The 23,801-nt window shown below is 37.7% G+C and overlaps 1 protein-coding gene and 1 long non-coding RNA gene across 3 annotated transcripts; one reads left to right on the forward strand and one right to left on the reverse strand.

Moving 5' to 3' along the window:
• Nucleotides 1-3,975: 3,975 nt before the first annotated feature.
• On the reverse strand, nt 3,976-7,954 carry ptmaa (prothymosin alpha a). 2 transcript variants are annotated; one of them, XM_079627650.1, is made up of 5 exons: nt 7,660-7,954; nt 5,132-5,200; nt 4,946-5,036; nt 4,732-4,805; nt 3,976-4,629 (listed from the first exon to the last, which is right to left on the reverse strand). In XM_079627650.1, the coding sequence occupies exons 1-5, from the start codon at nt 7,702-7,704 to the stop codon at nt 4,591-4,593; spliced, it is 318 nt and encodes a 105-aa protein (XP_079483776.1). In that variant the 5' UTR covers nt 7,705-7,954; the 3' UTR covers nt 3,976-4,590. The 2 variants fall into 2 exon arrangements, with proteins under 2 accessions (XP_079483776.1, XP_079483775.1); XM_079627649.1 differs by having other exon boundaries at nt 4,934-5,036; nt 7,660-7,848.
• A 6,976-nt stretch (nt 7,955-14,930) lies between these two features.
• Nucleotides 14,931-20,002, forward strand: LOC307006551. Its single transcript, XR_013799485.1, has 3 exons — nt 14,931-15,393; nt 18,878-18,918; nt 19,286-20,002. It is a non-coding gene; the product is annotated as an uncharacterized lncRNA (long non-coding RNA).
• The last annotated feature ends 3,799 nt before the right edge of the window (nt 20,003-23,801 follow it).

The following is a 23,801-nucleotide window of genomic DNA, read 5'->3' on the forward strand; positions in this document are numbered from 1 at the left end:
TTTTTTTTTTTAAATCAGGTGAGTTAAACCAAACCAATGTATGTAGCCTACTACTGTACACCCAAAGCGCTTTACAATCATATTCTCCTCACACACCACCAGTGTATAGCATCTACTTGGATGATGCAACGGCAGTCACAGTACAACATTGCCAGTGCACTTGTCACCGGTACTACTTGCCCCGCTCTGAGCGAGATTCGAAATCCGGGTCGCCGGCATGGGAGGCGGGCGCACTAACAAGGACGCTAAAGACCGCAGCCTCTAACGTGCCTCTTGGAGGCCGTGGGAGTGAGATTTACATGCACAGCTCTTACTGGGCCCCCTACACTTCACTCCCACCTGGGTCACGGCACCAAATGTTACCGGTACTACTTGCCCCACTCCAAGCGGAATTCGAACCCGGGTTGCTTGCATGGGAGGCGGGCGCAGTCTGTAGCATCAGTCGTTAACTCGTCTCTTGAGGCCAGGGGAGTGAGGTTTACACGCAAAGCTCTTACTGGCCTATGTCTGTTAGACACTCACAACACTCCAGCTATAGGTGAGAGGAGAGAGATTGATAGAGCCAGTTCAATGGATGGGGATTATTAGGAGGTCATAACTGATAAAGCCACAGAGAGTCAGGACCTCAGTTCTCATCTGAAGGACAGTGCTTGTTACAGTCTAGTCTCCCCGTCACTATACTTGGGTGAGCACCCCCTGCTGGCCTCACTAACACCTCTTCCAACAGCAACCTAGTTTTCCCAGGGGGGTTCCCATCCAGGTACTGACCAGACTCAACCCTGTTTAGCTTCAGTAGGCAACCAGTCTTGGGCTACAGGGTGATATGACTCCAGCTTGTTGGTGTGGACAGCGAACATAAGCACCGTTTTGAGCAGCATCTGGATCTCTGGCCAGTAAGTGTGAACAAACACTTGTTAAGTGGGCTTGCGGTAATATGTTAGTATACTGGAGTATTTTTACTGTGTCACGAGACCGCTGACAGTCATATTTACAGGACGTGAAGAGTAACAGGAACAGTGATCAAATCTTTTAAATAAGATCAGAGACAATCCCAAGGGTGGAACATCTAATGGTAAGTAAAGCCTGCTTGTTAGCACAAAGATTTCCAACCAGTGCTCTTACTGTAATTATACTTTTACTGTGTAATCATACTAAACAATCTAATTGTTTCTGATTATTGTTAATTGTTAATGATTAATACTAATAATTGTTGTATTTAATTACCTGTCAAATGCTCTTTGTCATAAGCCCTTGATGTCTGCTTGTGGAGACATATTGCATAGAGTGTGCAAATGGTATAATTCATTTAGACTTTTTGAACACTATTGATCTCTAAACACTGAACACACTCAACAATGACCTGCATGCAAAATCAATGTGCTCTGAATGTGTGCTCACACACAAACCGTGATTAACACATCCGCTATTCATGGTTTAGATGTTGTTTAGTTACACGTTCACCCAGTAATAAATAAAATAACACTGACATCTAATGCACAGGACTGCCACTAAAACAAATGTACATTCAGAATCATTAGCTAGCAGAATCATTTAGACATGATGAACCTTTGATGGCTCTCGTGAGAACCCATACAGTAAGTCCTGTCTTTCTTTTTTATATTATTATTAAAATCCAATTCGTTTTTATCATACTTAGTGACACCCTTATGCCCTAACCTCATTAAAGCCAATGATTAAGCCTCTTGAAACATATATTTTGATAATTACTGTATCACTTACAGCCCCTGACACACTTTATAATGAAGAAAACTTATATTGTAGACCAGAAATAACCAAATCAGGTCCTGTGGGCCAAAGTTTTCCCGGAATGACCTTTGATTTGGCCCGTCATGCCATATTACAAGAGGGGGGAAACATGCTATTGAAGCATATCTTAATTTCTAATTTATCTTTTATTTTATTTTGCATTGAAATATAGAGAGTACAGGTGAATTTGATTAAAAAGTTTACATTTTAATATAATATGCTTGCATCCAATGCAGCATTTACTTTTGGCCACTCAATAAAGTTTCATTTTTGGCTCTTCATGAACAATTTTGACCCCTCTAGCTATAGACAATTCAGTGTGCTTTCATTTAAATACATTTCTAAATGGAAGTTGATGAATGAGATGAATAAATAAGATCATATGTTTAAGAAGTTTCATTTGTTCTCTTCTTAACTTTTCAAAGGTGCATCTATTAACAACTACTGTCAACAAGTTATTTTACTAGTGCATCAGGCAAGTGTCATCTTGTATCCTTCTCAAATGTGGGTTATACATTGTATATGAGGGTCCACCTTTATGCAGGTTAATGCTTGTTGGAAATGAATCATGCATATATCACAGCAGAAAAAAAAACCTCTGGAATTGATTCAGATCCAACTTCCTTATATCTTCATGATCTCCTAGAATGATTCATTTTCATACTCCCTGATTTTCCTCGAGAAGTTTCCAAAGTCACCTCAGCATTGATCATCTGCTCTCCCCATATATGTGCTCGTCTCCTTCATTGTTGAAAGCATGATGACCCTGAACTCTCTGTTTCGCCTGGCACCTCATCATGATATGTATCCTCCTACTTGTGGCACTACTTCCTCTCCATACTTCCTGTTCATTAAATCTGGCTTGTTTCTAAGTAATTAACTTTGTTTGGGAAGCACCCATGTCAGACAGGCAGAATAGTGCGTTTTATCTCAAATCGAACTTACCAAGTGAACACACAATATGCAGTGTGAGAGCAGATCGGGGCTTGAATGTCCAGTGAGTGAGCGTCTATGCAGCAGGTCACATTTCAATTCTCCATTTAGAGTTTGTCACTGGTGCTCATGATTGACAGTTCTACCTGTTGTGAACAGTTGTGAAATATCAACTCTTCTTTCTGGGAGTCTGAGAGAAAAAACACCAAAACTGAAACAACTTTCACTGTTTCCAGTTCTAGCACTGTTAGCTTTTGTTTTGTGCATACAGTATATTTCCAAAGTGTGACAGGTTTTTTTCTACTTCTTCAGGCTTCTTACGGCTTCCTAAATGCAAATAATGAAATACTAATTATTTTTAGTGTTTAAAATCAAAAGACATGTCTATTTTTACAGCAAATCTCTGAACTTTACACATTGTTATCTTTCACAACAACTTCCGTTATCTTTTCAGTTGTGATCACCTCATGAAACGGTGGTTAAAATCACTATTTTCAGTCAGTAGCTAAAAATAGCTTTCAATATTTAAATTTCAAAGTTCAATATCTCTCGAGCTTGCCATTTCTTTTCTAACAGGACTTTGTGATTTTACAAAACCCTCCTTGCCTTCTGTATGGAATAACTATAAAGTGGCATTTGACCACTACTTTCATGTTAACTTTACTTTCAAATTAAGTCATCAATTATCTTGAATAATTTCCAAATAAACCTTTGATGTAGGCCTACATGTTATAACACACACACATTGGGTTTTCATGTTTTATGGGGACATTTCATAGACATGATTTTTATACTGCACTAACTGTATATTCTATCTCCTCATCATAAACTTACTCATCACAGAAAACTTTCTGCATTTTTACATTTAATAAAAAAAATAAAAAAAAACATCACTTAGTATGATTTATAAGCTGTTTTGGGGACCAAAAAATGTCCCAAAGACAAGGAGTTCATATATTCCCTTTGTGGTGACATTTTGTTCCCACAACGCAGGGTTTAAAACAACACACACACACAGTATATACAATGTGGCCTGAAGAAATGTGAATATAAATGAAAGAATTCACACAGTCAATTTTATTTAACATAATATAATTTATACCAGATCTTGGAGTCTTAAAGGCCTGAATACTTTACATTGATGTACATTTACTTTTGACAGGCTGATGAAAAACATGAACTGCATCTGAAGATAATGCTGGTTCAATATTCTTGCCCATACAGCTCCAACATAAAAAAAAAAAACTCATGAAAAGTCATTAAAAAAAAAAAAACTCACAAAATAAATTTCGGTTTATTGTCGCACAACAAATTTCACACATACATCAAACAGGCCACAAATAGATAGTAATTAAATGGACAAGAAAGAAAAGAAGAAAAATCTTTTCTTTTGGCCTTGCCCTCTCATACAGTCCAACTACGTATGATACAACTGATGTACATACACAAAGTTACTGGAATGCTTTGAATTAATGTTTTTTTTTTGTATGTTTTTTTCTGTCATTTTTCGTTTCTTTTTTTGCTTTGTACTTTTACAAGTTTCTTTTGAGATAACATGACATGGTCAAACCACCAGTAAAATCTATTTCATAGAGAAGCATCCACTTCAAAGCACCGTTTGGTAACCAGAGATCACTGTCAAAAATGGCTGACCTCCTAACAATATGTACAAAAATATAAAATGTAAATAAAAATACAAACAAATTTTTCCTTTTAAAGTATTTTGTAAGAAGGTAGAACTTTGAAGTCTTGGTTGTTTCTACAAAATCTGCAGTTTGGTGTGTGTACACGGATGCTGGACTCTACTTGATGATGACCATGTTTTTTTGCCTCCCCCAGTGGACAAGGTCAGGAAAGGAGGGATGAGAAGATTTCCAGCAGAGAAGCTTCTTACACATCAGTCTTTTGCTTCTTAGGTTCAACATCATCCTGAAAAGGGTGGCCAGACAGAGTTAAAACACTGCAGTTATGAGGTCAGATTTCTAAACTTTTCTTATTTGAGGTTTTCAATGACAGGAAGTGCAAACTTACCTCATCTTCGTCATCCTCAGCTGCTCTTTTTCCTGTGCCACCCTCAGCCTCATCATCTTCATCATCATCATCACCTATAATGTAGTTCATTCTTAGTAAAGCAACTTTGTTAATATGCTTTGGTTGTTAATGCATAAGTGGAGCTAAAGCAGCATGTCTACATCATTCTCACCAGTCTTATTCAATTAGTTGACCTGCATACCTGAGGCCTTACCTTCTACATCATCTTCCTCATCCTCTTCTTCAGCCACATCATCGTCTTCATCTTCTACTTCATTTTCTGGATCACCATTCTCCTCATTTTTCTTAAAAAAACAACAAAAACAAAACGTATGAGTTATCATAGGTAATTGTATACATTTTACAAGCAGTAGGCTACTAATTTTGTGGGCAAACTTACAGCCTTTCCATTTGCAGGGACATCCTTTCCATTTTCTGCCTCCTCAATCTGTTTCTTTTCTTTAAGGTCCTAAATGAAGAAGAAGAAATATCTGTAATTGCTTTAGTTACTTATCTAGGAAATTCAACTAAACCAGTGCCGAATATAAATCCTCTCTTATTCGTGGAACGTGCTTTCATTTCACATTTGAAACGCGACACTTCCACACTCTTTATTCATTGGATGCATGTCTCTTCCATCCCCGCCTGGTTTAAAGACCATATTGAGGTGTTGTAATTTGATACGTCGATGGCTTTACCGCCAATACGCGCTGTAGTTCAGTTTATAATCCACCTCATTGCTCTTGATAAAGACACGCCCGCTAAAAAACTACAACCCCCAGTTTACAATTAGTGAATATTTTAACTCAGCCAATAAGAGCGCGAACTTGACCAAAGAGAGGCAGGACCGATAAGCCTCAGAGAAAGAGAGTGTGTGTGAGTGAGAGAGAGTGAGAGAGAGAGAGAGAGAGAGAGAGAGAGAGAGAGAGAGAGAGAGAGAGAGAGAGAGAGAGAGAGAGAGACGGGGGGAACAATAGCGTTGTGCATTTGAGCCTTTAACCATTCGTTTTTCGAGCACTATAACTAGTTGTTCCCTCGAGAATGACCATTATTATCAAGAGAAGCCGTTTTATTTATCAAATTATTTAACACACTGCATCTTGTTCGTTTAAAAACGCAGACTTTTCATCTCTCTGAATACCACAGGATGCGCTTCCATGCAGCAGCTCGCTCGTATTAATAAATGTAGGTCATAACCATCAGCTTTTAAGCCGGTTAGAGTCTACATCACGCCTGCAACGCCTTCTCACACCGTCACCATTACATGCCGCTTTGTACCACCACTGAGCGTCAATGAGCCATAGCCTACATGAATAATGAACGTATGCCATTATCTACAGCATAATACTGACCCATATATTGATCAAACAAACAGCGTGGGCTTTGACCTTATAGCCTGAAGCGGAAATCATATCCATTTTTCATAGGCAAACTTAAGAAACGCAGGCTTTTCAAGACCAGGACGCAAAAAAAAAAAAATCCTAACAAAGGACAAACGGGTCAGAAATGTTGTGCCCACAGCTGGCCGGCGAGTCCAGCGATCCTTAAATGACAACAGCAGAGATTGAGCACAACACGCTTGATAAGCCCGGCGGAAAACGATCGTTTAGGTTGGTACACTGTACGGGGCCGTTCACACAGCACACTCACGCGCACAAGCAGTCAGACGGAGCGCAACGGAACGGAACAGAACGAGATACGATTTTAAAAGTTGAACGGAGCCACTGCGCGGTAAAAACGCGGCGCTCATACATGAAACGGTAGAATAACAGCGAGAAACCACCCTCAAAGACACATGTCTAGTACATGTTTACATTCATAAACAATGAAATAACAGAGCAGCTGTCTGTACGGATGTCCCTTAACTTCGGGTTTCGCGCTCACCTCCTGAGCTGACCGCGGCACCGCGCGCTGCAACATGATCATTCAGTCAGCCTGACTGCAGCATCCGCAGCGGGGTTTCGCGGGACAAGTTTACACAAACTGACATCGACCGTAAAAGTCATTGAATATTTCGATAGCCGCTGATACATTCTAAACCGTTTTTCCGTGCACTGAAGGAGAGACCTTTCTTTCATCTGAGAAATGATCACCCATCCTGACACTTCTTCTGTAGCCTATAAAGTACCGGGCAGGGTAAACTATAGCCCAATAAAGTAATATATTAAGTCATTTGATCAATAATGTACGATGAACTCTCAATTTCACAACAAAAAAAGCGAATTACAACCCGAACTTGACAGAACTTAAAAAGCAACGCGACCTAACGTTAAAGTCCCAGTAAATCTGAGGCAGGTTGGCTCTGATGTTAAGGTATTCTAAGATCAAATTCTGTTTACATTGGTCAAACATAAAGTAGACACGTCCAGACACCATAGAAAACGCGCTTTATTCACAGTGGCAGCATGAATCGTGAGGGCTGCAGTACGTTAACTTGTGTGACAGATCGGGCTGCTCGCTGACGAATCACCGCGTCTCGCTCTCGCGGACTGTACGAGGCACCTTCAATTATTGAGTCTACACGAGGTAATAAAGAAACTTGTGCAACAAACCATATAAGCAGAGTAACGTACAGATAGTGCTTACGATTATCTGCGTCCATCGCTCTCATTATGTTTTTCAAAGAGGAACCGAAATACCGCCTGCATAAACAAAGAACCCGCGCAGAATCCGACCAAAAAGCCTTTTAGTTGCAAATGTCTCCGTAAAGAAGCCCAACTTCAGAGCACATAACGTTTTACAATCCACGAAGTCCCCAAAGTGTCAGTGAGCGGTCAAAACACTGACAAAATGTGCAAATAGTGTTCCAATAATGCTGTATCCTGATGTCCATGCCAAAATTCATATTTTATAAAAACCCGTTTAATCAAATGAGTAAAAACGCAGCATCTATAAATCAGGGTAACGTTATAACTTAAGTTGCATTACCTTGGCGGAGACTTCCGAGCTGGTATCGACTTTTGTGTCAGCCATTTTTACTAAATATTAAGAATATAATGGGGTCTCGGAATAAAATAATATAAAGAGAAATACGAGATGTGTATAATTAAAAAAAAAGACTATTAAGCGTCTGTAGCGAGCTCACACAGGCGGTAGAGCTGTTAATATAGAAGACTGGGCGGAGTTTGGAGGCGGGCGGTTTTCGGTGATTGGCCAGTGAGGAAAAACACCGCTCTTCTGATTGGTCAAGATGGAACAATAGACAGTATTTCTACAAAGTCAAACTCCGCCTCCAAACCAACCTCTGACTCATTTATGTGTGGAATAACTGTCGATCCATACTATCCTGGTCAATCTCCTCTTGATGGATGGCCTAGATGGGGCTCATCACTGTTAAAAACAAAACAAACAAACAAACAAAACTTTATTTAAGACATTAATACTGCCCTGAAATCTATAATGGTCCATATTGTCTCAGACACTTATTTTTACTAGAGAGCCGACCAAGTTTTGAGTTTAACATTTTTGTAATGTTTTCTCTCTCTCTCTCTGGTGACATTTACATGTCATTACATAACCACTGATCACATTGTTACTCGTGTCATCATTTCGCCATACAATATTTTGTAAAAAAATATTTTGTCAATTTATTTGAAAGTTGTCTTGTAAACTATCCAGCAGTGATATTCGCATCTAATTGATATGCAAGCATTGAGGTTAAGAGTATAGCCCATTGCTTACCTAAATTCGTCTTATTTATTTTGGGTGGCGCATAAACTTTTGCTCTATCTAAAAGAAAGGTCACGCTCAATGAAAATAATATTGCGGCAGTTAGTGGACGCCCCACTGGTGAAACCTGCTCAACATTTGAGTGACAGTTTCAAACCCCGCCCCTTCACCGATCTTTACACTGGCTATGTAAAAATATCATCCTGGGTGATGTATGAGATCAGTTGCTGAGATATAACATTTGAAGGAAGAACGCCAAATTATAGCCTATGCAGCCAGTTCTAGCTATAGAGTATACAACAATCATATGCGCGATTTTTTTATAAGATGCTTGACCGAGATATTGTTCTTATTGGCAAACACGGATTATTTGGTGGGCTAGAGAAGGATAACGGATATGCTCTTCAAACTAAGCGCTTTATAAACATTACCAGTGACGTTTTGACATTTCAAGCTATTTAAAATCTGCACGCTGCAGAGAAAATGTAATGGTGTACCTCTGTACCTCATCAACATGGCCGATTGAAATACCGTATGGCGTCTTAAAGTCTCCTTATTGGCTGATTGGGCCGAACGAACACAGAGTTGACGCTTTGCGAACGCTGATTGGTTGGTACCAACGTCAATCATCGGAAGTACCTAGTTTAAGGCGCTAAAGAAAACATGGAACTGGAATATACTCTATTTTCCCTTTTATTTCTCCCGTTCCATGTCAAAGGACAGATAAAAGGTGTTAGCAAATACACGTTCAGGATTAGATTTTCACAGTGTATGTGGGGCAATTACAAACAGATTATTCATTGTCACATTCATAATAATTTAGCATAGGTTTATGCCCTTATTCAAAGAGACTTCCAAATGAGAAACATCAGGCTATTTATCCCGCAAGAGCAAACAATAGTCCCAGTGCTGCAATGGCAATTAAAGTGAGAGCAAGCTAGAGTAAAATTTTTGAAAGTGTGTTTTTTGTTTTGTTTTTGTTTTTACAATAAAGTTTGTTTGTTTATATTTATTTATATAATCATTTATTAATCATTTTGGAAATGTAACTTTAGCCCACTGTTATAACTTTAATTCAGAGGTGTGAAGAGTAGCCTACCTGAAAACCATACTTGAGCAAAGTATAGCCTATACCTTAGCGAGTCACCAATTCCAATACGACTTTAGTAAAAGTCTTGTCCCAGGTTTCAGACAAGGCTTGAGCGAGTCCCAGACTAAAATGGATGTTTGAGCTGTTTTAACTGAAAGCTGGTTAATTTTAACTGGTTAATTTGACTTAACATTGTTTTATTTATTCATTCTATCGAAGATATCTTTTTGAAGGATATTGATTTACTTATGGCCTTTTTGAGCACTTGAGCTTAACTGAGACTTGAGTGTTTGAAGACGTTTTAGAGGCTGTTGTGTCGAATTTTTAGGTTTTCAGTGTTATTTTGATTTAAAAAATAAATAAACCAGATTTCTCTCCTTACAAATCAAAGTCGACACAACAGCCTCTAAAACGTCTTCAAACACTCAAGTCTCAGTTAAGCTCAAGTGCTCAAAAAGGCCATAAGTAAATCAATATCCTTCAAAAAGATCTCTTCAATAGAATATATAAATAAAACAATGTTAAGTAAAATTAACCAGTTTAAGTCTACTTGCACTGGACATGCTGGTTTCAATCTCATTACCGGTCATGCCCTCGTCTCATAAATCAAACACATGCTATTCAGCAACTACTCACATTCATGTAAAGTAAGTAACCTTTGTGACAAATTTGGGTGAGTAAGGGCAAACACACAAGATATAGTACCTTCAATGCCCTGTAGATGGCGATATCTTTTCTTTAAAGCAGAAATAAACTGCTGCAGAAAAAGTTAGGTGCAATGCGTAATTTGCACTACCGGTACTCATCACAAATGTATTGGAGTAAAGAGTATAGGAATCGGATACTTATTCAAAAATGTAGTTAAGTAGAGAGTAAAAGTTGCTAATATCTTTGATACTCAGTAAAACTACAAAGTCAAAAAGATTCTTAAGTACAGTTACTAATTACTTTTACTCAAATACTTCATACCACTGCTTTCATTTCACTATTCTTATTAGAGCCCTGCTGTATGTCTATCATTTAGCAGACTTTCATCCAAAGCCATTTACATTAGCTACAGTAATTGCATATAGCCTATGGATCAAATTGAAGTTAAGTGCTTCACTCAAAGGCAAAATGATGATGATAGAGCAGAATTGTGATCTCACTAACACACCAGTTCCTGGGTCACTGCTGCTGGGAATGAAACCTGCAACCATCAGAACAGCACTACCACCGTCTCATGCATCTGCAATCTGTCATTATAGAAAAACAAAAAAACTAATGTTAGATATTGTCTACTCATTCTGAGATTGAAGCAATGTTTGATGGTGTCAAATTACATCCATCAATCTATCTGGGATGCAAATGTTTATAGGCCCAGAGGCTGTGCAGGAATATGTCTCTTACACTTTCAAAACAGCACTGAGACATATATTTGTATTTATTTTGTAAAAATATGAATATTATTTTGCAAGCATACGCGGATATTTATAACATTTTGCTAATGCGAACAAGCCATTGATTATTTAAAAATAATAGGCCTATAGTAAAATAAATATAGCATAGTAAAATATGATTTTTGTTTAGCGAGCAGAAATTACTCTGACTCCAGGGGCCCTATCTTGCACCCAGCGCAATTGACTTTGTACACCGACGCATGTATCATTCCTATTTTGCACCCGCGCACAGCGGACTTTTCCCTCCACAGACGCACGTCGGTAAATTAGGGAATGAACTTGCGCTCGCGGGGGCGGTTCAGCGCAAAGAGGAGGCGTGTTCCGGCGCAAAACTTCCCTGGTGCTATTTTCCAGTTTTAGAAAGCAATTGCGCCACTGACCAGGAAAAAAAACAGTCTAAAGACAGTGGCGCGTTGCGCGTTAGTGATATGGTATTTTAAGGGCGCGTGCTTGGCCATAATGTAGCGTGTTAACTTTGATTATCTAATATAAACAGACGCAGCAGTTTTCATTTTTGCAAATCATACATTATTACAAGGAAAAATATTAACACACGAGGGAAATCATTGTTGTGTTCGTGAAGATGTGTAAAAGATCTATCTAGATTTAAAAAATAAAAAAAATGTAGATTAGGTTACACATTTACCCAAATTATACGCCTGTTTAACCGAAGCTAATTTGGGTGGGTTTCTCCCATTATATCATACATTGTCACTTCTCTGTGTTTTACGGCTCTGACGAGAACATCGGCCTCCTCGGCTGTGAACCGCTTCTGGCGTGCGCCTGGCAAATCCGCTGTTATAATAACAATCCGCCGTGGAACAAGCGCGCCTGCTCTTAAAGGGAATGTGAGAGGACGCTCTGATTGGTTTATTTCACGTTACGCCCAAACCACACCTATGAATAATGAAGCTACTCCAGACCAACCCCTTTTAGATTTGCGCCAGGTGCAAGAGTCGTTTATCCCGCCCAACAGCGCCGGGATCCGCCCACAAAGTTACTTGCGCTTTGCGCTTTAAAACTTGCGTTTCAGATCGTTAAAATAGGGCCCCAGGTCTTCTTAACAAAGGGACTCTTAACGAAAATTTAAAATGAAAGTTCTTCTACTTGTGTTATGGGAAATGCACTCAATTTGTTTTAAGACAATCAATTACTCCCAGCAGAACTGCAGAATGTTGTGATAATTCAGAAAAAAAAAACATTTCTCACTATACGATTGATTTGTTTTAGTTCAGTTTCACACTATTAAATACATATCATTTACAGTAACACTTTATTCTGATGGAACATTCTGTTGACTATAAGTAACTTTATAACATGTCAACTAGCTCGCATTAGAGTTAGTAGACTCTGCTTAATATCTGACTCTTTATTGTGATGCTCCTCCAACATATATTCTACTGACTATAGCCTATAAGTAAATTTGCAAATATACATGTCAACTTATAACCCAAACCCTGCAGTCTTCTTATACTCTACTATCACTCTAATGAGAGTTGGTAGAAATGTTGGTGCAACGTTACTTATAGTCAACAGAATGTGTTAAAGTGAAACAGAATTTACTGTTCACTAATCCAATATATTGTACATTTGCATCTGTCAAAAGTCTCATCAATGATGAAGATCTGTGAAATGTTTGTCACCACCATCCGGTGCTGTGAAACAATCCTGCTCCATCTCCCTCCCTCCCTCCCTCCCTCTCTCTCTCTCTCTCTCTCCATTACCTTTGCTATAAAGCCTCTCCATACGACAAACTGTGAGAGGGCTTTCTCAGTGATCTCTGGCATCTAAATGGAGTCTTTTCCTGTCTGCAACAATAATAACCAATCTGGAAATCCCCTGCTTTGCTGCCGTCTGGTATGGCTGGTCACGTGATCTTGCAGTCCCAGGAGCCCTGAGCCCTACTTGCCTTGGTCTCTTGGATGGTCCTGTTTACTTATAAAATCTTATTGCTGTTAAGAATTCACAAATGGCCTTGGGTCTGAAACATGGTCACCCACTGTTTATTACAGCCCTGGCTGTTTAGGTCATCTAGCAGCACAAACTATGTAGGAGAGTAATTGAATTATGTTAATTCTGTATTTTTATTTTACCATCATGAATAGTTATATATAGTATGGTATAGTAACTATTCATCTTAATTCTATATATGTATATATATATAATCCTATTCAACTATGGTTAAAAAGCAGATGTGTTTCAGTGTTTGCCAGAAATTCACTGGTGCACTGGGTCACTTAAATGCAAAACACTATCAGGGTAACACACATGACACTAAAATAATGCAATAAACAAGTCGGTTCAAATCCTTTATTGTCATATGCACAGTTCCCTGTACAATTAAATAAAGTATTAATTAATTAATTAATTAATAAATAAGAAGAAACCTATAAAATACAAATATAGTAGTGCAATATGGTAGATGTGTAAAATCTGTACAGGTCGCAAATGTGCGTCAATGACTGCGGTGTGGAATATGAATATGAATATGACGTCTGTAAATGGTGAGGAGTTTCGAGTAATATCAGGGTGATGTCGGGGGCAATGAATCAATGTTTGACCTATATAACATTCTGATGGCTGATGGATAAAAAAACGAATTCTCAGTCTAGACGCCATGCGTTTCACAAGAGGCGTGAGCATACGCATTATACTATCATTTATTATTTCATAATAAAAAGGCAATGTTAGGCAGAATCAATCTCAGACACTATTCACTTTCATTGTACAGTATGGAACAACATAAGAAATTGTACATTGCTTCACTTGATGCCTAATGTTGTGACCATAAACTAGTTATATGTAAAAACTAAAAGTAATCAATCAAATAATACATCTACACATTCAGGGCCAGGCTTTTCTGCAAAAAAAAGAAAAGTGTTGTCAGGTGTAATATTTCACTGTAGTCATTAACATAACATGTAATGTGAGGTTTTGTTCCCAAGGGCAACAGTAGCGCAACAAACGTTTCCATAAAATTACATTTAGTAAAATGTGATCTTTGTTTATGTATGCAATGCTTCCTCAAACCCTTGTGGGTTTCGAAGGGCAGAGTTCGTTTGATCTGGGATTCTTCCTTGTTCCTCATCTTCCGCTTTCCTAATGTATTAGGGGCAGGACTGCAGACGCTCAGCCTGCAGCGTTTTCCCCTCTCCCATTTTTCATTTTTATTTAAATATAGCCTTCACTCGTCCAGCGGCAGCTGGTCCCAGAGTTTTCCCACAGCTGGGATAAAGAACGAGGCCCATACTTTAATTCAGAGCAGCAACATGCTCGGTGTGTCTTGCTCTAAACTCTTCTTTTCTTCTCTTCATTCATTACAACAACAAAAAAACCTTCCTTAGAACATTAAGAAACCAAGCCTTGCAGATCTTATATCAGCCCAAAAATGGAGGTGAAAACGACCTGTCATTAAGCTACTCTTTGCTTCTGGGTGGCTCAGAGGAATTCTGTCCAGGAGACAGCAGTCGATGAGGCAGAAATCAATGAAGCTGATGCATGCAGCATGTGACCCCATGACCCTGAGCTCTGTGATGTGTCTCAGTGCTTTTTCACGTGCAATTGAGTATGTCAAAGGCTTATTCCGGCAGTTTATTCATGATATTACCAGCTTAATGTTGTGACTGAATCTGGATTATTCTTAAACGAACCATTACCGTGAATATAAAAGAATAGGATCTATTTTATCGAACACCTCTTACCTAACTTGTTTTTCAAGCCCAAAGTATTATCACCTCTAAGCAGGTTATGGGAACATCAGTGGTTTTTGTTTACAATACGAGGGCAGTTAAAAGATGAATCTTTATTGGTAGATGTGAGTCTCACTTCCTTCCTTTCTGTTGCTTTGCATGACTGCAAATCCGCCACAGTAGGCCTGTCATTTGCTGGCAGAATTTTCTTATCTGAGCGCTGGAGTTTGGCAATCTGATTGGCGAAGAGTTTGCACCTTCTGTGCTGGATTTAATTGAAGCATTTGGTTTGTTGAACATGAAAATTGGGCCGGTGGTTCTTTGAAACACAGTAATTTCTTCAGCTTTAGTGCTCGTGTTGCAATTCCACCACTGACACCTACATAAATGTTATTTATACCCTTCATAAAGTTTAGCACACAGCATATTTAAAATTTGAATGTACATTTTAATTTGACATTAATGTAAACGATTTAATATGGAGACGAACCATAAAACGATTCATATTCAATATTAAATTATTCATATTTAATTTAAATACAAAGTGAGACTTTCACATGGTCCGGGAGCCCCTCCTCCACAGCAAGAACCAACCGGATCTACTTGTGTTAAAGCCTAGGTGGCACTGATGTGCAGTTAAGACCTATAAAGCTGCAGAGCTCACAGATGAATTCTCACATTCTGGCTTTACAGGAAGAGTCTTCATCGTACAAGTTATGATGAACGGCAATCCCACTACATCATTTTCAGACTGTTCCCAGCTATTTGAGCCACGGTAAGTGAACTTTCACAGCAGTCATTCATTCTATCTAAAACAGCCGTGCACTAATGATGTTGTATCTGGTTTTAATTAGATTTCTGCCGATTAAAAAAAGAATCACAAGACGTATTAGATGCATATGACTGAAACATATTAAGCGTTTTGTATCCATTACATCATGCGGCATCTCTGGTTTCATGCACATTTCAGTATAATGCATCTAAAAGAGAGATAAAATAGTATACTGTTAGACAGAGCTTGTTTAAAGGGTGTGGTTAAAATGTATCCATAAAATAAATGGCACATTTAACTTTTAATTAAATATTTGTTATAATATTTTTAAAGATCTATTTAAGTATGACTGCCTGCATAAAAACACAAATACCAAAGTACTAGTCTGTGTGTGAAATGTGAATGGAGGAGACTGAACAATGACATCGGATTGAAATTTGAAGCTTTTTATAACTTTTGATAATATAAAAAACTAGAGTGAACAGCTATATGAAAAAAATCTTTACCCCATCATATAAAAACCTGATAATCAGTAGTTACTTATATTTCATCATGCAACGTGAGTCATTATATTACTAACTTACTTTATTATAAATAAATGTGATTTACTGTATCAAATTATTGTCACATAAACTATGGTATCCAGAAGTCATTAAAAGTTGCATTTTCAGTTGAATTTGGGGAAACCACTTGAAACTTTTGTTGTGTTGAGCTATTTCAATTACTTTCTGATTTGCTCATTGCAAAAAAGCTGACAGTCTGTAAATTTGTGCCAAAAACCTATTTTGCAATGGGGCTTGACTAATTTTGATTACAACTGAATAACATATAAATGCATAAACTAAAGAACTTTAAAAAACAATAATCTGTCACATCTGTAATTGGCAGCCAAAATTGCACTTGTGCCTTTTTTCTATTCCTCTTCTATTTTTTTCCCCATCAAATTCACACAGTGACACACATCTGACCTGCTGTCTTATAGGACACATCTGAGAAAGATCAGTGGATAGTAGGAAAAACATGTTACAAAGCCTTGGTGATTCCCAGTAACATCCTCATTTATTTCCAAGGCTTTCACTCCCCTTATAATAGACATGCTCTCAGCTGAGAAACCTGGCAATAGGCCAGAGTAATCTTCACACACACACACACACACACACACACACACACACACACACACACACACACACACACACACACACACACACACACACACACACACACACACACACACACACACACACACACACACACACACACACACACACACACACACACACACACACACACACACACACACACACACACACACACACACACACACACACACACACACACACACACACACACACATCAGTGCATTGCCTCTAACTCCATATTGTGAAAGAAATCAAGAATAAAAAAACAACACAAATAAAAATTACCTAAAGAAAAGGGACATATTATTGATGTAAAAGTGAAAATCAAATCACTAAAGAAAATCACTCTCTCAAATAATTTTATTTTAACATAAAATATGCCAAATAAGCATTTTTATTTATGCTACACCAAAAATATTTTGTCTAATAACCTAAAAATGCTATTTGTGGTAACATTTAAATTGTTTAAATCAAGTATATCACTTAATAAGGTTGCACCTTATTTTACGCAAACTTGTTAATATAAGGTAACGTGTTACGTAATGTTAGGTTCAGGGTTAATATTAGTTATTATCCAGTATTGTAAAAACTATAATAAGTACATAGTATGTGCACAAGGAACAGGACTGTAAAATAAAGTGCAACCCTTAAAAGTGCAGAATCAACCTATTGGGTTACAGCAATTAAATACAATTTTCAGGGTCAAAAGAGGTCTGAAATGACTTCATTGGGCTACACTTGTATACTTTTATCAAGATCAGATTGGTTAGGTAACACGATTGGAGATTATGATGATCATTGAACAAATAGGACCAAATGAATCATGGTGTAAATAAATAAATATCAATGAACAGTTAACAGTTTCATATATGATGTGTGGGTGATGATAGCAGCATGATCTGAACGTCTGCGAACACTAGCTTCTCGTCTCCTTGGTAACTCCGGGTACAAGGTGCAAGAAAATCAGTCCTGTGAACAATCACTTGTACACACTTGTTCTGAGCAGGCATTCTCTCTAGAGGGGATAAGCCACATGTTTGCACTATAGGCTACATGTGTGATGGCGTGTCTGAGCAGTTATGTGAAGTGATACTAACAGGGCTGTGCTCTTCTGACCCTGAGAGGAGTGTGAGCAAACAACAGATTGCACTTAACCTAACGGCATGTGGCTAGTCAGCCAGAAAAGAAAAAAAATAGCTATGCCGCTTGAGTGGTGGAAGCAGTGGAGCTTGCAGAACACGAAGGCTTGTTCTCACATACATTTAACATGATCTCCCCTCACATAGGGAATCATACCCCAGCTAACAGGGAATGTATGCTTCTCTCAAAGTTATGAGCAAACATTCTTCCAGGAACGTTATTAGAACGTTCACTCAGCGTTATCTGGTCTTTAATAATGTTCTGACTCACAAAAACTATATTTATACATTGTGCATGGAAGTTTTTAGTTGGACATTTTAGTTCGTAATCTTATAACTTAAAAAAATTACTACTTGTTTCAGAAAGTCCAGAGAGCATTCAAAAGTAACATTCCCATGTTTGCAAAACATCCTTAACGGTCACATGACTAAAAAACTTTTTTTAAACGTTTTAAAGACATTTGAACATTCAGAGAACATTCAAGAAATAGGCTTCCATAACTAAATAGGAATGTTAGATAAACAATCTTAGATCTAATATTTTGTTAGCTGGGATGATACAAGCACTGTGGTGTACATTTTTATTTAAGATGTCACACAGATTGACAGTAGGGAAATTATGTTGACTGCTGCAGTGACCAGTGCTAACCGCTTCATCACAATAGTGTCCATGTACAACAGTATAGTCTCCGAGTAGAAGATGTGATCCGCTGATATGTTTGACAAATATTTCAGTAATCATAAAAGTCAGATTACATGTTATCAAAATGGATGTTCATGAACAGAAGTAATGTTTGGTAAAGGAGGTAGCCATAGCAACCAAGGCTGGGCAACATTCAGAATGTAAGAATCGGCTCCCTTTCAGTTCATGAGTTGAAACTTAAAATGAATGGATTCTGCATCCCAGGAAGTTGAAGTGGAATTTACTGAATTCAAATTCAAAGAAATTCAACAGATAATGGCATCCACCATAAATCTGTCAGTCTGTTAGGCATACAAAACCTTTAAACTTCATTATTAAATAAATAGTTCACCCCAGAATTAAAAGGATGTCATCACATCCCTCATTTTGTTACAACCCTGTGTGAATTTCTTTCTTCTGTGGAACACAAAATAATATATTGTGAAGAAACGGTTTTGGTTACCATTGACTTGCATTGTAAAAAAGAGAGAGACATTTCTCACAATATCTTCTTTTATGTTTCACAGAAGAAAGAAAGTCACACAGGTGCATGTGGAATGACATGAGGGTGAGTAAATGGGTGAACTATCCCATTCATTTCAAATCTGAATTTTACCATGCAATTTATATTCAGTTCAAATTCAGGAACTGAACTGGATTTTAAGTATTCTCATAGCAACAGATCCATTTCGGATGGAATATTGACTAAACATAAGCATTCATTTATCAGATTTGCATGCCACAAAAACGTTACTTTGATTAACCTTAAATACTGAAAATGTCGGGTACAAACAATGCAGTGTAAAGTGGGGTATTTAGGTTATCCCTCTATATCTTTGGCATGACAAAAGACAAGTGGTCCTCTCTAATTGTTTCTAATCTCCCTCTCTTTTTTCTCTCTCATCTCTTCTGCTCTCACCCACCAACTCATTTAGCTCTAAATTTATCTTCGATTACCTCATCAGTGCTATTATAATAGGACAGTTCTGGGAGTGTTGGGGGGTCCCACCTGACCCAGTATGAGTGCTAAAACCTGAGAATTGGATTACAGCTTATCCATATCAGCAGCTGTAGCTTCCTAACAAAGCCTGATGGGCCCCTGGGCGTATTTCAAGCACGACAGAATTCACCAAGGACACTCCTGACTGGAAAAGTGGAATGGCAGAGGAAAATCTGGTGCCATAATCCTCTTTCCCTTCAACACATTACATGACGCTCCAGCATATTGACTTGCTAACACTGCCCACAGAAGAATAAGAGGTAAGAAATACGGTAGATTTCTAGAAGCGCTAGCCACACAACAAGAGGTCAGAGCTTATTTCCAGCCTGACAACGGAGCTTCTCTTAATCAGTGTGATCACAGCTTCACTGACAGGTTGACTAACTCATGCAGTGGCCGTAAATCACTCACACACACACACACACACGCTGGGCTCAGACCTCACTGCGTGATTTTATTTTTAGTGCAGCGAATGAGGGCATTTCAGGCCAAAGCTGCAATATCAAAACAGATCGCACATTATTTCCTCCCCTATATAAATGTATAAACTGCAAATATGCTGGATTAAAAATCAAAATATTTTAAATGCAAAATCGAGATGTTATGTGTATGTTGTTGTTTTGTGTTTTTGACTGAATAAAGTTTATTAGTCAAAAATGTCTGGTCTTTACAAACTATTGTGATGACAACGATGTGATCCAACATGAATTGATTATTCTGTGAGTGGATCAGGTCATTCATTTTAGCCTGAGGTCATGCATCTGTGACATCACACATAGATGATGTAAGGCGACGCAGTGAGCTCAGAGCCAGTTTCAGTGGGAGGGCTGCTCATTTGGAACAGATAAAGGTGCTTTGTTTTCTTCACTTCCTCCTCTCTGGTACATGACTAGAACATTGTTCCTGTGTTATAGTATTTGTTCATTTGAAGGGAAACTGAATTGTCCTTTGTGGATCTGACCTAACAGCCACATTCGAGAGAGGAGAAAGTATATTTACCAAGAAGCAAGGATAAACTTCCATTAAAACATAATATATCTGAGAAATAACAGCTCTGAAATGGCTCATTAAAACACTTATGCAGTAATATGAAGGCAAATATCATATTTCAAATAATTTATTTAAACATTATTTAAAAAATGTATCACTGTCCCTATAAAAATATTAAGCAGCACAATTGTTTTACAACATTGATAACAATGAGAAATATTTGATGAGCAGTAAATCAGCTTATTAGACTGATTTCTGAAGGATCATGTGACTGAAAACTGGAGTAATGATGCTAAAAAAATCAGCTAAATTACAATTTAAAATATAAAACAGAAAACAGTTATTTAAAATTATAGGCCCAGTGAAATTTATTATATTAGAATAAATTTGACATTATTGTTTTATTGTATTTGTGTTCAAATAAATGCAGTATTGTTGGTGAGCAAAAGTTTCAAAAACCAACCCCGAATTTTTGAAGATTATTGTATTTTTAGAGGTACCATTTGATAAATAGCTTCCCCCACAAGCTGCTCTGTTTCTGTTGAAATTTTTATATATATATATATATAATTAAACTGCATACAAACTAAAGTGTGACAACTAGCCCCATCATGCTCTTCCTGATGTGTGATAGAAGTTGCTTGAGTAAAGCATCACCTGATGCCAGATAACTCAATAAATACAGCTTTGTAAAAAAAAAAAAAAAAACATTACAAAAAAATACTGGGGGGAAAAAAGGGAGGGGGGGGGGGTGATTTATGAACAAAAAAGTAACTTTTGCGTTCTCTCATAAGTTTTGCATTCCCCCGAGAAAGTTTGTGTTCTGAAGGTGAATGCAAAGTTTCTCGTCAGAATGCAAAACAGAAAAAAGAAAAAGAGAAATGTGATTTTCTCTCCCATCTTATATGTATAACCATCACCAAGGCTCTTTTAAGAATATTAGGAATTGTTTTAGAACTACAATAAGTATTTGATTAAGGGGATTAGAAACAAATACATTGTTTGATCACAATTTAACCTTTTACATTACTCCTATACTGCTTTGAAAATAAGATTAGGTTACATTCAGTGCAGAATCCATAGTGCATAGTGTCTCCAGCCAGACCAGTTTCCCCACAGACTCATAACATCACCAAATGCATCAATATACTTAGACGACTAACAGCGATCACCAGAAGAGGCTTTCTGAGATGATTTTGATGATATAGTCACAGTAAATGTGTATTGGGACTCACGTGGGTCCATTAGTCCCATGCGTTATGGGAAAACACAGGAACATTGGAGATAACAGAGCTGATGATATCTCCTAAAAACAAATCCATCCAGCCAGCTTCCAGTTAATGAATCATAATGGAACATTTAACAGCTCTAAATTGTTATGTGGTTCCCTGACTATTCGAGGTAATTTATGAGGTAAAACAAGCGCTTTAGTGGTGTGCAACATCCCAGTTAACAGGGAATGTTCCCATCATTTTCACTAACGTTCATTAAAAGTTATGTAAATATTAGGATGTCCAAATGTTCTTAAAATAATGTTTACGTTCTTATTAATAGTTATAGGCTATACATCTCCCAGGCTTAAGATTCACATTTTACTAGTAGTATCCTACACTAAACTGTGTGAGAGTCTCTGGGAAGTACAGTCCAAAACATGGAATTAAGAGCAAAGGAGCCAGGGACATACTTAATGAAACATTCTAAGACTGAACTGAACACACTTACAGACTGTTTCCAACGACTGCAGCAGATTTTAAACACCGACTGTGAACACAGACTGAACGCAACTGCCTCTGACTTGGCCCGTTTTGGGATGAGTCATAAGTATCAAATTACATTCATAATCAGCCTTACAGTCATTAAGCGTGTCCCCGGCATTAAAGTAAAGTCTTTGTCTTTTATTTTTGTATTTCAAATATTTCATGCATGGTATGGAAATACATATGTTGACTGGAAGGTATGACATCGCAACACAGTGGCTCAGTGGGTAGCACTGTCACCTCACAGCAAGAAGAGTCCCAGCCAAAAGGCCTTTCTGTGCAGAGTTTCCATGTTCTCCCTGTGCCAGTGTGTGTCAGAAACCCTGTCAGTGTGTTAGAAACCTTGTGTCAGAGTGGGTTTCCTTCAGGTACTTCAGTTTCCACCTCAATTCAAAGACATGCAGCATGCATAGGTAAATTGGTGATAGTAAATTGCCTGTGTCTGACCCCTGTGATGGACTGGACTGACCTGGGTCAACCCACCCCACCCCACCCCCGTCTGTGGCCCGAGATGATGGGATAGGCTCCAGCAACCTCTCGACCCTAGAGAGGATGAGAACGAATGGAAGAATAAAAGCAATGTTCCCAGGTCGAATGTTTTGAGGATTTGTGCATAACCAAGAAAAAAAAAACTTTTTTTTGTTTTGTTTTGTTCTCGTTGTTTACATAACATTTTCAAAATGATAGAATGGAATGTTCCTCTAACATTCACATAAACAAGAAAAAACGTTCTTTACTACATTTTAGCACAATATAAGCATCCTTGTAGACCAAATGTAGTGATTTCTCTGCATGCCTTTCATGGTTTACACAATCCTCTGATGAACACAACCTCTAAAGGTATAACCCAGTCCCAGTGGGGACTTACAAAAACAACTCACTTCCCCAAAGACAAACAAACAGCGAAGAAGAGGCCTTTTGACCCAGCAGCATAACATGTGTTAACTGGTAAGTTAGTGGGTAGATTATATACACCAGGTGAGACTGACAAAACTGCAGTAACTCTATTCTCACAAAAACTCAATAATGATATTCGGAATGTAAAAAAAAAAAAAAAAAAATTCTCTAAGGATATTTGTGGTGAAAGTGTGTTTTTTTTATTTGGGTCATCTACGACTGAATAACTGTTTTCTCTTTTACATATTTGATTTAGCAAGAACAAATCAAATTGATCAAAAGTGACTGTAAATTATAATGTTATAAAATATTTATATTTCAAATGAATTATGTCTTTTAGACTTTCAATTCATCAAAGAATCCTGAAAAGAAAAAGAAAAAAACCTGTCATGGTTTCCAACAAAATAATAAGCAGCACAACCATTTTTAACATTGAATATGAATAATTGATAAGAATAATGTTTCTTGATCAGCAAATCAACATACCGGTAGAATGATTTCTGATAGATCATGTGACACTGAAGACCAGAGTAATGGCTTCTGGAAAAGCAGCTCTGCTGCCATCACAGGAATAAATTACATTTAAAAAATGTATTCAAGTAGAAAAGTTATTTTGAATTGTAATAATATTTCACAATATTCATGTTTTTACTGTACATGTGATCTAATAATGAGCATTAGTGAGCATAAGAGACTTATATCAAAAGCATTAAAAAATCTTACCGACCCTAAACTGAATTAAACGACTTATACTCTTCAATGAACAGCATGTTTTTATTTGTGTATTGAAATGAATTGTGCATCATA

The sequence above is a fragment of the Phoxinus phoxinus genome (genome assembly GCF_949152265.1).
Source record: "Phoxinus phoxinus genome assembly, chromosome: 11".
NCBI lineage: Eukaryota > Metazoa > Chordata > Actinopteri > Cypriniformes > Leuciscidae > Phoxinus > Phoxinus phoxinus.

What these genes read in the sequence shown, in the direction of transcription:
- ptmaa (XM_079627649.1), bottom strand. Translation starts at nt 7,704, where the DNA reads ATGGCTGACACAAAAGTCGATACCAGCTCGGAAGTCTCCGCCAAG. An exon ending in TCCCTGCAAATGGAAAGGCT is followed by an intron (nt 5,037 to 5,131) that starts GTAAGTTTGCCC and finishes TGTTTTTTTAAG; the next exon opens with AAAAATGAGGAGAATGGTGA. An exon ending in CTGAGGATGACGAAGATGAG is followed by an intron (nt 4,630 to 4,731) that starts GTAAGTTTGCAC and finishes CACCCTTTTCAG; the next exon opens with GATGATGTTGAACCTAAGAA.